Raw genomic sequence first — 14,872 nt, forward strand, 5'->3', positions numbered from 1 at the left:
CTCCGGGCTCTGAGCCATCAGCCCAGAGCCTGATGCGGGGCTGGAACTCACAGACCGCGAGATCGTGACCCGGGCTGAAGTCGGACGCTTAACCGACTGAGCCACCCAGGCGCCCCTCATAGCACCTTTAAAAAGAGATCATTTGTGACATCAAAAATATAAAAGGGGGAGAGCAAACGGGTGGAACTTTTATAAGCCAATGAAGAGAAATTGTTCTCAGCAGAAAAGGGACTATTCCATCAATGTTTAATGTAAACCTCGTGGTAACCGTGAAGCAAAAATCTAGCGCAGACACACAAACCACAAAAAGGGGGAGACTGAGAAAATGGAAGGCCGTCGACGTATGAAGGTAGACAGAGACAGAAGGAAAAACAGTAGAGAGACAGAATAACCAGAAGGCAAAAGATAAAAGGGTGCTAGTCCGTGCTCACATGTCCGTAATCTCTCTTAATGGGACTGAACTCACCAACCTAAAGGCACAGAACTGCTGGATGGATGAAAGTCAGAAGACCCAAGGTGCCTGGGTGGCTCAGTCGGTTGAGCGTCCGACTTCGGCTCAGGTCATGATCTCACGGTTCGTGGGTTCAAGCTCAGAGCCTGGAGCCTGCTTTGGGTTCTGTGTCTCCCTCTCTCTCTGCCCCTCTCCCCCCCCTCCCCCACTCTCTCTCTGTCTGTCTGTCTCTATCTCTCTCTCTCAAAAATAAACATTAAAAAAAATTTTTTTTATTAAAAATGTTTAAAGTAAACAAGGCCACAAGACCCAAGTCTGTGCTACCCACCGGAGACTCATTGCAGCTCTAAGACACACACAGGCTCACATTGAAAGCATGGAAAATGATATTCCAAGCAAACAGAAACGGAAAGAAGGCGAGCATAGCCATACTCAATATCAGACAAAATAGATGTGAAGCCAAAAAGGGTGACAAGAGTCCAAGAAGATCATTATATGCTGACAAAGGGGTTAATACGTCAAGAAGATGTAAGCAAATTATAAATATATCCATTCTCAACACCTGACCACCAAACTACATTAAGTAATTCATAACAGATCATAAAGGAGAAATAATATAGTAATTTTATGGAAGATTTCAGATACCCCACTGTTAACCATGGATAGATCTTCCAGACTAGAAATCAATAAGGAAAAATGGAATTGAACCATACTTCAGAGCAAATGGACCTCAAAGATATACACAGAACATTCCATCCAGCAGCAGCAGAATATACACATTTTTCAAGCACACAGGGAACATTCTCCAGGATAGATCTGATAGGCCACAAAACTATCTTAGGGGTTGTTTGGGGTTTTTTTCTTTTTTCTTTTTTTCTTTTTCTTTTTTTCATCTTTTTGATAGAGCATAAACAGGGGAAGGACAGAGGGGGAGGAGAGAGAGAGAATGACTCAAGCAGGCCCCACACTGAGTGTGGAGCCCAATGTGGGACACGTTCTCACAAGCATGAGATCATGACCTGAGCCGAAGTCAAGAGTCAGACGCTTAACTGAGCCACCCAGGTGCCCCCAAACTATTCTTAGTTTTAAGAAGTTAGAAGTCCTACCAACCATCTTCCTCAACATGAGGAAACTGAGAAGATCCATAAACATGTGGAAACTAAACACACTTCTAAACAACCACTGGGTCAAAGAAGAAGTTGAAAGGAAAGTGAGAAATTATCCCGAAACAAGTGACAATGAAAACATGTCAAATGTGGTGGGAGGCAGCAAAGGCAGTTGTGAGAGGAAAGCGTATAGCAGTTAAACACAGATGCTGAGAATTTAAAAAGAGGTAAGAGAAACAACCTAACTTTACACCTCAAAACTCGCAAGAGAACACATTAAGCCCAAAGTTAGCAGAAGGAAGGAAATAATAAGGATCAGAGCAGAAATAAATAAAATAGAGACTAGAAAAACACTAGAAAGGATCTGTGAAACTAACAGCTGATTCGTCAAAAAGAAAAACACAATTGATAAACCTTCAGCCAGACCTAAAAAGGAAAGAAAGACTCAAAGAAATGAAATCAGAAGTGGAAGAGGAGACACTGCAACTAATAACCACTAAAATACATGGAACCGTGAGAGGCTGCTGTGAACAATTATATGCCAGCACATTACTTAACTTAGAAGAAATGAATACGTTTCTAGAAACAACTTACCAAGACCGAATCAGGAAGAAATACAAAATCTGAACAGACCAGTGAGTTAAGAGATAGAGTCAGTTGCCAAAACACAGAAAACTTCAGGACCAGATGACTTCACTGACAGAAATTCTACCAAATATTAGAGAAGAATTAACATCAGTCCTCAGACTCTTCCAGACTATCAAGGAGAAGGGAATACGTCCAGGCCCATTCTACAAGGCCAGCGTTACTCTGATACCAAAACCTAATAAGGATACCACAAGAAAACCGTAGACCAATATCCCCAATGAACGTACATGCAAAAATTCTCAACAAGATATTAGCAAACTGAGTTCAACAACACATGAATACGATTATATTCCGTGACCAGGTGGCGTTTGTACCTAGGATGAAAGGCTGGTTTGACATACACGAATCAGTAAATGTGATCTATCACATCAATAAACCGAAAGATAAAAATCATGTGATCATCTCGATAGAGGCAGAAGAAATATTTGACAGCATACAGCATCCTTTCATGATTTGGGGGGGGGGGGGGGGGGAACCTTAAGCAGACTGGGTAGAGAAGGAGCGTACCTCAACCTAATAAAGGCCGTAGGTGACAAACCCACAGCTGACATTTTACTCAGTGGAGAGAAGTTGAAAGAGTTCATTAGATGAGGAACAAGGCAAGGATGCTGACTCTCTCCACTCCTGTCCAGTAAAGTGCTGGAAGTCCTGGCCAGGGCAGCTAGGCAAGGCAGAAGGGGGGGAAAGGCATCCATATTGTCCGTATTGAAAAGGAAGAAGTCAAGTTCTCGTTATTTGCTGATGATACGATCCTGTATATAGAAAATTCCAAAGAATCAGTCAAAAAACCTAGAATCGGTCGGCAATCTCCATAAAGCAGCAGAATACAGAATCGGCATACAGAAATCAATTGCATTCCTTTGCACTAATGATGAAGCATCTGGAAAAGAATGAAAACCATCCCATTCACAATAACATCAAAAACAATATAATACTTAGGAATAAATTTAATCAAGGGAGTGAAAGATCTGCACAATGAAAACTGTAAGACTTTGTTAAAAGAAATTGAAAAAGACACAAACAAATGGAAAGGCATCCCATGTTCACGGATCAAAAAAATTAACATTGTTAGTCTGGTTATATTACCCAAAGCAGTCCCCATCAAAAAACCAAAGGCATTCCCAGAAGTAGAAGAAACAAAAACAATCCTGGGGCACCTGTTTGGCTCAGTCAGTTAAGCACCCCAACTCTTGATTTCAGCTCAGGTCGTGGTCTCACAGTTTGTGGGATCGAGCCCCACGTCGGGTTCTGCCTGACAATGGGGAGCCTGCTTGAGATTCTCTCCCTCTCTCTTTACCCCTTCCCCCCTCAAAAATAAATATTAAAGGAAAGAAAGAAAGAAAGAAAAGAAAAACAATCCTCACATGTGTGTGAAACCACAAAATACTCCCAAGTAGCCAGAGCAGTCGTAAGGAAGAACAAAAGTGGAGGTATCACACTTCTGAATTTCAGACTGTACTACAAAGCCACAGTAATCAAAACAGTGGTACTGGCACAAAAATAGACAGTTGGGGCTGGCTCATTTGGCAGAACATGTGACTCAGTCTCAGAGTTGTGAGTTCAGGCCCCACGTTGGGTCTAAAACTTGCTTAAAAAAAAAAAAAATTAGACATATCGGCCAGTGGAACAGAATAGAGCCCACAATTAAACCCCAGCATATACAGTGAACTAGTATTTGACAAAGGAGCCAAAAGTACTGATTGGGGAACGGATGGTATCTTCAACAAAAGGTTCTGGGAAAAACGGAGAGACGTGCAGAACAATGAAATTGGACCCCTATCTCACACTACTCACAAAAATTAATTCAAAATGGATCAAAGGCTTAAACAACAAAACAAAACAAAACAAAAACAGAAGAAAATTAAAGAAGAGGCCTGTCAGTGTTGGTCTCGGCAATAACGGCGGGGGGGGGGGGGGGGTGGGGGGGTGGACAGCAAAAGCACAGACAAAAAAAGAAAAGTCAACAAATGAGGACTACATCGAACTCAGAAGTTTCTGCACAGCAAGAGAAGCACCAAAATGAAAAAACCTATAGAACAGGAGGAAAATTTTGCAAACCATGTACTGGATAAGGGGTTAATATCCAAAATCTATGGATCTATCAGTCAAACTAATGACCCAGAAAAAGTTTGATTAAAATAACTAAATCGGGGGTGCCTGGGTGGCTCAGTCGGTTGAGCGAACGACTTCGGCTCAGGTCATGATCTCGCAGTCTGTGAGTTCGAGCCCCGCGTCAGGCTCTGTGCTGACAGCTCAGAGCCTGGAGCCTGTTTCCGATTCTGTGTCTCCCTCTCTCTCTGACCCTCCCCCGTTCATGCTCTGTCTCTCTCTGTCTCAAAAAAAAATAAATGTTAAAAAAAATTTTTTTTTTTAAATAAAATAACTAAATCGGCATTTCTGCAAAGAGGACATCAGAGTGGCCAACAGACCCATGCAGATCATCAGGGAAATGGAAATCCAAACCACAGTGAGGTCTCCCCTCACATCTGTCAGAATGCCTTTTCTCAAGAAGATAAGAGACAGCAGGTGCCGGCGAGGACACAGGGAAAAGGGAACCCTTGTTGCAATGTCGGAGGGAGCGTAAATTTGTTCACCTGGCATGGAAAACAATACGGAGGTACCTCCAAAAACGAAAAGTAGACTTACTGTACGACACAGCCATCCCAGCTCGGGCATCTACCCAAAGGAGGAAAACAGGATCTTGACAAGATAGTTGCTTCCACGTGTATCACATTATTCACAATAGCCAAGGAGTGGAAACCATCCAAACGCCCATCAACAGATGAATGCGTGGAAAAGATGCCACCGTATATACACAATGGAATATGATTCAGCCACGAGAAAGGGGAGTATCCTTCAGTCTGCAACATATCCTTCATTCTGACAGATCTTAAGCACATCAGAGGAAGACAAGTACTGTATGATATCACTTGTATGTGGCATCTAAAATGTTAAGCCCCGTAGGAAACCGTGAATGACAGTTACCGGGGAGCAGGGGTAGGGGGATGAGTAATGGTGTTTCAGGGAACGAATTTGTAACAAGGAGTGGATAAGCCGCAGAGACCCAGTTCACGGCATGCTGAACGCACAGTAATGGTGTAGTATAATTATGTAACGGTATAAAATATGGCTACGTGGACCATCATATTACAGTATGTAGATCTATCCAGTAACATGTACACCTTAAGCTTATACAGCGTTACACGCCAAATTGATTCAGTTAAAAAATAAATAAGTGAAACAATAATTATGTTAGATATTTAACATGGAAAATGTAGCTGATTCTCATTATTCGTCTCCAGGAAATAATAGGGTCGAATTCCTGTAAGCCACAGCATTTTTGTCGACCAGTCCGTACAAAACCTTCCTTTGTGTGCGTTTCTGGCTAAAGATACCTTATTTAATATATATTTCTCACAGAGATGCTGTATTTCTTTATAGTAAAACGTTGGCTAGAAGGAGTTAGCATTTTCCCGACCCTGGGTCCTGTGACCGTAGATCTCTTCGGCCGTCCACACTGAATCCAGTGCTGTCGGCCACACCTTTCTAAAATCAGTCGTCATCTTGTGACTCCAAAAAGTTAGCCACTCTTCCATTCTTTCCATAGCTTCATCGCACACGGTAGATGTTGCTTTAGCTCTTTCTGGGCGGCCTTACATACAAATGGGTGACTGTTCTCTTCCTTTTGCTGGAGGCACCGTATCGTTCGTTCACTCACATTGAGCTTGAACCACAGCACCGCAGCTCCTGCCTGAACAGCACTTAGCTGGCGTGTTTTCTCCACCAGGCACAGCGCAGCCTTACTGCACCCACGAGCCCTACAGCATGCATTAGCACTGTGCTTGGGGACCATTTCAGACACCGAAACCGCCAACCAAAAGAACAAAAGTGAAAAAAGTGGCACTAAACAGACCACAGAGGGACACTTGTTGCTGTAGGGGAGCTGAGTGAGAAGCAGAGCATCTTGCTTGGTCTGAGCTGGGAACGCGTGTGTCGGGCAGCCGAGATTCTTCGCCATCCCCTGCGTGTCCACAGATGACCACCGAAGTGCCACGGGTTCCGATTTGGGGGCTACAGATAAATGTAGCCAGTCGGTGAATGCACGAATGCGGAATCCGTGAATATGAAGATCGACTTGATAATTAGGTGCAGCTGCCAAAATGTTCTGGTGTAAGCTGCCAGGACAGAAATGACCCATCAGTGTGAGCTTGAAGAAGTTCATTGTACCCTGTTAGAATTGTAAGATGGCACAAAGTCAGAGGTAGCCACACGAAGCCAGTCGCTGGCCAGAGAGCGCATGAGGACGAAAACCTTGTCTGTCTCGTATGACACGGTGTCCCCAGCGTCTGGAAGAGCCCTCAGGGGGGTGTGGGAAATGGAAACCGATGGCTGCAGGGGGTCAGCGGAGCCGTTTTAAACAGGATAATCAGGGCAGGGTCCTGAGGACACCACCGGGGAAGGCCGTGTGGAGAAGGGGGTGCCTCCCAGGAGGGGAAGGAAGGGCGGACTCGGCGTGGCCCGTGTGGTGGGCGGAGGGGCAGGAGCAGGGCCCGTTGCAGACTGTCGGGGCTCACGAGAGCAAAACCACAGCCTCCCTGTTTTCCGGGAGGTTGAGAGGCTCCCACCGCCCCCCATCTTGAGCTCGGCGCTCCTGACTGACGCTCCTCGGGCGTTTGGGTAAGTGTTGCCTCTGTTTGCTGTGCCCCAGGCGCCCTGCTGGAAAAGAAGGTGGACGTGGACAGGCGTGGACTGGGAGTGACCGACTACAATGGAGGGGTCACCAAAGCCCTTGGCTGCCGCCCACCAGTCTCCAAAGACTCTTCCGGGGACCGCCCCACCTTTCTTGACAAGGTATGAATTCAGGGGGTGTTTTGCTTGTTTGTTTTTAACACAAGGGACTTTTCATTTTAACCGTGTCCTTAATGCAAGCTGGATCAAATACTTGCTGGGCTGTAACGCTTAAGTGACTTTTACCCACTTTTTAAGATACGTATGAATGTTTACCTCAAAAGAGATGGCGTCGTGTTTCATACGATGTGACTAAAGAAAAAATACTGAAATTGAAAACTGACTTTCATCGTAGTGGGTGAACTCGGCTGGCTTGTCTGCTTCCATTTGCCCAGTAACAAGGGTCTTCAAATCTCTGTTTTACTGTCTTATTTTATATGCACAGTTCTTCCCCTTGGAAATGATGTTATGTGTTTACTCTCGGAAAAAGAGACTTGAAGTGGTTGTGCAGGTGCCCGTGTCTGGCCAGCTCAGCTCGGCCACTTGAGAGTTCGTGCAGGAGTCTGTCAGAAGCCCCTGGGGTGGGTCACGTGTCCAGACACCGGTTCGGTCCTTTCAGGACCGTCCCATAGTGATGCCCCCTCTCCAGACTGGTGTGACTTCACAGGGAGACGAGGACAGCATCCCACGGAATTCAGTCAGAATGTTGAACCTTGGAAATAAAATTAAAGCAAGGAAGGACAAGTTTAAAAACAAAACAAAAAACAGGCTCACAGGAGACAGAGGTGAGACTTCGCCTCCGTTCTTAAACAAACAGGGTCCCCTACCGCACGCCCCCCTGCCGAACGCTGTGGCCAGGCTGGGCCCAGAGGGGGCGGTGCGCAATTCCAATTGAATTTAGTATCTTGTATTTACACTTGGCTCAGGATGGGACGCTGACTTGTTTCCTTACCTTTAACGTGTAGAGTACTGCCACACGTTTGTTGGGAAGTTAGAAAAAATAGATCTGCAAAGGGCCTGGTCCGTAACGTGACCTTAATAAATGTAACAGGGTAAGAGTCTGTTTCGTAACCTACCCTGTTATTGGCTTAAACGGCACAGAATTGCTGTTTGCGGGTCAAAAACAGCTGCGCGTCACCAGAATCCAACCTAATGTACACCTAGAGCCTTGGTGATGACTTCTCGGAAGGAGCGGGTTTACTTGAACACGGCTGTACGCCGTTTTCTAAATGAGGCTTTTGCGGATGTTTCCGTCGTCCTCCTGACTCCTGCCCCCGGGCGGGGTGGGTTGTGTATGAGAGCGTCGTAAGCTACCGTGTGTGCTTGTGCAATGGTCGTTAACAATGGAAGCAGCGTCTCAGTCTGGTTTCTCTTTTGCTTTTCCCCTCTTCCTTTGGCCCTTGTTCTCCATTCTCTTGTTGCCCACACTGTTGTGACCTCCTAATTCTTTACCATCCACATCCCTCTACGCCCTTGGGAAATTGCTTTGTGCTCTGTGGATGGACACCGCACACAGCTCACCCTCTGTTTCTCCCATCAGGACGGCGGCCTGGTGGAAGAGCCCACGACTTCACCATTTTTGCCTTCACCAAGCCTGAAGCTCCCCCTTTCAAACAGTGCACTCCCTAATCAGGCCCTGGGTGGGATTGCCTCAGGGCTGGGCATGCAAAACTTGAATTCTTCTAGACAGGTAAGGCCGTGGGGAGAAAGCCAGCGCGGTCTGTTTCACCTGCCTGTAAAAAAATGTGTTTGAGCCACAAACTGTCCCATTTTTAATGAACACCCATACTTCACGATACAATCACGTATGAAAAGGTAGCCGACATAGTCGAAAGATCATCCTGCAGGTAATGTGCAGGTGTCGGGAGTGGAGTCCAGCTCTTGGGATTGAACCGTAGTAAGGAAAATGCTTCCAGATTGTATTGTTACACGTAAGTAACACATGGTTCAGTGCCCTTGGTGCTGACCTACCGCCAGACTCCTTCATGGAGCCAGGCGGTGCTGTACTTTCTCCCGGCCTCAAAACTGGAAATACATTGGTCTGTGAGAAAACACCACCTTTTCCCCTGCTTTGCCCTGAGGTCGAGGTGACATTTCAGTGGCTTCCAGAGAGTCGTGTTGGCATTCTCCCTCTCTGACGCTCAGGGAAGGTGCAAGTCCCTGTCAGGCGTCACAGAAGGGAAGACTGAGAGTTGCGTTGGCTGCTGCTCCCTGGCACTTGTCTCTCCCTGTCCTTCTGGAAGACATGACCTGCTTTCCTGGCTTTCCTAGGACTTCCTTTTCCTGGGTTTCCTCACGCAGGAGGCTGACATGCACCCACCTCCGAGAGCCCTCTCTGGGTAGAGGCTAAGCTGCGTGAGGCGGCCACGTGCGCACCTGCTGTCCCCGGTGACGGCCAGCGGCGCCTCCTGCCACCAGCGTCCCTGTTTGTGTGGTCCTCGCGGCCGACGTCACTGATGCCGGTGGTAGCTCAGTGCAACGCCTGTTTCGGGTGTCCTGCCGTCTGACAAGTGACCACCCTGCAGGCGGGGTGATGGGAGTGAGCCCCCCGTGCCTGGCCGCTAACTCACCCCAGAGAAGCAGGAAGTACACCTAAAATGCATTGATTAGATCTCACACGCAGATACCTGCCAGGATCTGGCCTTTCACTCAGCTTCAGCTTTGGCTGTTGTTGAGATCATACTTGTGTTTCCTGTTTGAAAACGTCGCTGTCTTCGGCCTAGTGATCCCCGCCCTGACGACCCTGCGTCACCACAGGTCTCCCGTGACAGAAGTAGAGCGGCCCGGTGGCTCCGCGTGGCTGTGGTTCATAGCACCGTATTATCAGGGTTTGTCTGGACGGGATAGTCCTGTCCAGGGACGTTTTCCGGCTGGCACCGTTGTGTGGCTTCTGCGATTTGGAAACACAGGCAGGCCTCGTGGGCCGATTGGCCGTCGCCTGTAACCAGGCCGAACACAGCTTGCTGTGAAATTCACTTTGGTAGAAGTTCACGGTGCAGGGGGGAGTAGATACGCTTTGGCTCTCGGGGTCAGGCAGGCGGGGCCTCCCCCGGAGCTCCCGCGGCGCTGGCGCCCTAACGCCCCGGTCCCTCCCGTGTCCCTGCAGATCCCGAGTGGCAATCTGGGTATGTTCGGCAGCAGCGGAGCAGCACAAGCCAGGACCATGCAACAGCCGCCGCAGCCGCCCGTGCAGCCTCTGAGCTCCTCCCAGCCCAGCCTCCGCGCTCAAGTGCCTCCGTTTCTATCCCCTCAGGTGGGGCCCGCACCTGCGCTCCGGGCAAGGCCACGCACGCACGCACGCACGCACGCACGCACGCACGCCTGGGCCATAGCCATGTCACTGCTGTAGAGTGAGGGCGGGCTCACCCCCGCCCGCCCGACAGGAGGCTGCCAGGGTCACCGGCGCGGCCACCGGAAGCGCCGAGCGGGGGTCGTCCTGTCGTGCCGGCTGGAAAGGCGCCTCCCACGCTGCCAGGCTGCCATTGGTGTCCTGCTCTTGACAGCCGCTCAGACGAGCCCGATGCACTGTCCTAGCTGGGGGAGGACGGTGACGAGCTGGCACTTGGCTTAGGACGTGAGGGGCCACGTGGGAGCAGTCAAGGACCGAGTAATGCTTTAGTGGCCGACTGAACGGGATCGTGTGTCAGCCCGTATACGTCACAGACGTCTTAGTTAAGTCCGTTTCTTCGTGTTAGACCAGGCTTGCCCACAGAGAGTCCTTAAGCATAAAAAAAGAAGTCAAGCAGAATCAGGAGGAGATTGTTACTGCTTCGTGTAGCTCAAAAGCATATGGATTCTTTCGTTTTAACGTTGTTTACTTACCGAGTAACATTCCATAATCTTACTCTTTGCACCGAATTTTTCGTTACAGTGTTTCGGTCTTTTTCCGTGTAAAAATATTCAGTAACAGACACTGATAATAAGTTGTAGAATTAGCTGGAAGTAATTACTTCCCCACCAGTAATTGAACCCACGTTTGTGCCCTGAGCCGAGATGGCTGAAATGCAGGTCAAGTAACAGTTAAATTCATTAATCAGGACACGGGGTGAACGGCTCTGACAGAGACCCCAGAGGGCAGAAGCTCAGGCCACACAGGCGTCTGCTTCTCTCGGGCGGCCGTGCAGGAGGCGGCGGCTCAGGGCTGTGGGGCGGCTCTGCCACGGCCCCTCCCGACAGCAGGGAGCCCCACAGCCCCACCTGGGCCCGGGTGGCGGGCAGCAGGCTTCCCACACTCGGCCAAGCGCGTGTCACCGCCCCCCCCCCCCCCCCCCCCCGTGCCCATACACGCCGCCTAGTGGCAAAACACTGAGATCCCCAGTGCCGGGCCCCACCTGGTTCCCAGCCGCGGAGGTGCCAGTCCCGTTGAGAAGGGCGGATTGACGGTCCAGGCTCAGGCCGGCAGAGCCGGGGTGGACCACTTCCAGAGCCCATCCTGCGATGAGACCCTCCCGCGGGGTGGCGCGGTGCCCGCCAGTGGGTGTGACTTCTCTGAGATCCCACATCCACGGTCTCCAGTCCTTCAGTCGTGCCCGGCTGTTTTTGTGGTGACAGGACGTGAGATGCGTTTGCAAGGGGGTCCCCCGGAGCCTGAGCAGCTCCACTCGTGACCGCGGCGTTTGGAGGAGGAAGGCTTTCTCTTCTCTTTGCCTGCCTGCCTCCCGTGCGTCTTTCCCACAGAAGCACGTTAACTGCAACGGCAAAACGTCCGGGGGTTTGTCAATGGCTTTGGAGTTCATCCCTGAGACAAGTGTCATTAATTAGCCAGTCTGCATCTTGAGAGACCACCTGCGCAGGCACCTGACGCCATCCTTTGTGTCCAACAGGTTCAAGCACAGCTTTTGCAGTTTGCAGCAAAAAACATTGGTCTCAACCCTGCACTATTGACCTCGCCGATCAATCCTCAGCATATGACGATGTTGAACCAGCTCTATCAGCTGCAGCTGGTGAGTGGACAGATCCGTTCAGCTCCTAGAACTAAGGAAGCGTGCGCCCCCGACATTCGCGTATCTCTGCCAGCCACACACCCTGACCCGTACAGGTAGTTGGTTCAACGCTTTCTCCTTGTCAGGGAAGCCCATTGAGACCCTCCTAAAATTTGCGGACTACTAAAAAGATGAGGAAGTTTTTCACTTACGGGTGTTGTTCCTTAGCTTTGTAAATTCCCTGGTCCCTTCACGGAGTCATCCAGATCTTACTGTCAGGCATGCCCTCTAACTTGGGGTGTCAGCTAGCTTTTCTCATCCAGAGTTTCCCGTCTGGACCACAGAACACAAGAAACGCTTGACGATTTTCTAAATTCTTCAGGATGGTATACGCGAATACTCTTTTGGAAGCATAAAAGAGAAGTTACTTCATGACATACAGTAGAATGCCTTGGAGATTAGGATTTAATTCTCTCTCGAAACCCCTGTTGAGAAAGGTTGACGTAGCCTAATAATTCTGGAAGGCTTTACAGTTCAACATGTCTTAAATTTTTAGTTGTCAACAGTCTTTCTACTTTTACTATAAAACGCCAGGTCACGTGTCACGTATGAAGGCATACTGCATTTGTATATGTCCAAAGACCAAGTGTGTTCTTTCTTTCTTTGGTATGTCGACACCTGGTTTATTTAGAAGTCTCGTCCAACAGCTTCATCTCCTAGAAAATGACCAGGAATCACGAGGGAAGGAAAAAAGGCCTCCGACAGACGAAAGCGTTGATGCGAAACCTTTCCTCACAGGAGAGCCCTGGGCCCTCTCGGCCCTAAGCCTTTACTGTCTGTCAGACTCCCATCTAGCCAGTTTGAGTGTTGACTTCCCTGTAAGAAGCAGCATGGGATGGGAGGAGACAAATCGTGGTGTCGGGGAGGACACAGAACTCTGGAAGGGGGGTCGTGACCGTGACAGACTCTCAGAGACAGTCTCTTTGTCCTTAAAACGGGAAGCGGGGGCACCTTGCGGCATGGGGGTGAGGCTTCCCAGGACCCGAAGGCACCGAGGGTGGGTGGCTCAAGCGCACAGGATTAGTGCTTTTACTACCAAGCTGACCTCAGATGACGGAGAAGGAAACAGCCATAAAAATCAGGCACGCACATAAAAAGCATATTATTTAGAACTCTTGCTATAGAGGAAAATCGCGTTATGCTCCTTGGCAACACTGAAGACGTGGCTGTATTCTGACATGAGACGTATCTGATTATCGTACTGATGTTCTAGAGTCTCTTATTCATACAGTCATTTTTATTGTCCCTTACGGTGTGAAAGACCTCAAGAGAATCTTTTCTTTTTTCCCATGGAGGCATTTTATTTACACGTATGTGTCACATCTCTAGAAACAGAATCCCGGGATCTTCCCTCTGGTGCGTTTTCACCTTGCTTCTCTCTGGTCCACGATGCCCGCTGAGGCGGTCGGCACCGTGACACCAAACGGCAGGACGGGAGCAGATTGCTTGGCCATCTTTCTGGATGTCTGCACTGTGCATCACGTCTGGTGCTGGTCGCTCCGCCCGGGAGGCTCACAGCACTTTTCCCCACTCTGTGAGCATCGGTGATTTCAAATTGGCCGCCGTCACCGTGCTTCGTCATCGCAGTCACACACCACACGGTGACTTTGGAGCAGGGCCTAGCCTGCTAAGCTAGGTGTTTGCCTCTCTTTCCGACGTCGTTTGTGCTCTCGAGAGCATCTGCCAGGACATTCACTCACACTGCCGTGAGAGCATGGGAAGATGGCGGAAACTGCAGGAAAATCTTGAATTACGTTTCATGTATTCTGTTTTAAAACCAAGCATGCTGTTTTTAATTTTTTTTTTTTTTTTTTACTAATTTTTTTAAAGTTTATTTTTGAGAGACGGAGCGTGAGTGGGGGAGGGGCAGAGAGAGAGGGAGACACAGAATCGGAAGCAGGCTCCAGGCTCCGAGCCATCAGCCCAGAGCCCGACGCGGGGCTCGAACTCACGGACCGCGAGATCGTGACCTGAGCCGAAGTCAGACGCCCAACCGACTGAGCCACCCAGACGCCCCTAAAGTTTATTTATTTTTGAGAGACGGAGCGTGAGTGGGGGAGGGGCAGAGAGAGAGGGAGACACAGAATCGGAAGCAGGCTCCAGGCTCCGAGCCATCAGCACAGAGCCCGACGCGGGGCTCGAACTCCTGAACCGTGAGATCACGACCGGAGCCGGAGTCGGCGCTTAACCAACTGAGCCACCCAGGTCCCCATTTAGTTGGGGTTTTTTTTTTGTTTTTTTTGTTTTGTTTTTTTTTTTTTTTTTTCAAAATAATCGTTAAAAAGTTTTGGTGCACTCTGACATTTTTAGGGCCTTTACGGATTCACTTCAGTGAAGTATTTTATTTCTCTATGATTCACAGATTAAGGAGGCACTTCTAAATATTTTTCACATTTATTTGTTTTTGAAAGAGAGAGAGAGAGAGAGAGCATGTGCGTGTGCAAGTGGGGGAGGGCCAGAGGAGGGGGTGGGGGGAGAGACTCCCAGGCAGGACCTGCATTGTCAGTGCTCAGCCTGAGCCACCCAGACACCCCTAGTTTTTCATCTTGCCATCATTTGTTTTTATTTTTAGTTGGTAGGACTCAAGCAGAAGAATTTTGATCTTGGGGCACCTGGGTGGCTCGGTCAGTTGAGTGTCTGACTCTTGATTTCAGCTCAGGTCATGATCTCACGATTCGTGAGTTCCAAGCCCTATGTCGGGCCCCGGGGCTGACAGTGCAGAGCCTGCTTGGGATTCTCCCTCTCCCTCTCTCTGCCCCTCCCCTTCTCTCTCCTTGTCTCTCAAAATAAATAAAGAAACAAGAATTTTGGTCTCTTCATCAACTAAAAACCATTTGCAGACAGACCTCACTGTCTACACTACACAGGGACGGGGGGTGGGGGGTGGGTACTGGCTGAAGTACTTTGTAAAACTCCACGCACTGGAAGGATTTGGGGAAGACATTTCTCCTTTTAAA

At 48.9% G+C, this 14,872-nt stretch overlaps 1 protein-coding gene across 6 annotated transcripts in view; it reads left to right on the top strand.

Annotated features, from left to right (window-relative positions):
* TNRC6C (trinucleotide repeat containing adaptor 6C) overlaps positions 1–14,872 on the top strand; it is a 99,092-nt gene that overhangs the window by 64,027 nt on the left and 20,193 nt on the right. For 5 of the 6 annotated variants that reach the window (XR_007147004.1, XM_047833661.1, XM_047833656.1 and 2 more), the window contains 4 exons: positions 6,914–7,056; positions 8,474–8,623; positions 10,040–10,186; positions 11,757–11,876. Coding sequence is in view for 5 of the 6 variants with exons in the window: in XM_047833661.1 (XP_047689617.1) it covers positions 6,914–7,056; positions 8,474–8,623; positions 10,040–10,186; positions 11,757–11,876 (560 nt within the window). In the remaining variant the exon portion in view is untranslated. The remainder of the gene's footprint in view (positions 1–6,913; positions 7,057–8,473; positions 8,624–10,039; positions 10,187–11,756; positions 11,877–14,872) is intronic. The other variant, XM_047833659.1, reaches the window with a different exon arrangement.

This window comes from Prionailurus viverrinus, chromosome E1, assembly GCF_022837055.1.
Source record: "Prionailurus viverrinus isolate Anna chromosome E1, UM_Priviv_1.0, whole genome shotgun sequence".
Lineage (NCBI taxonomy): Eukaryota > Metazoa > Chordata > Mammalia > Carnivora > Felidae > Prionailurus > Prionailurus viverrinus.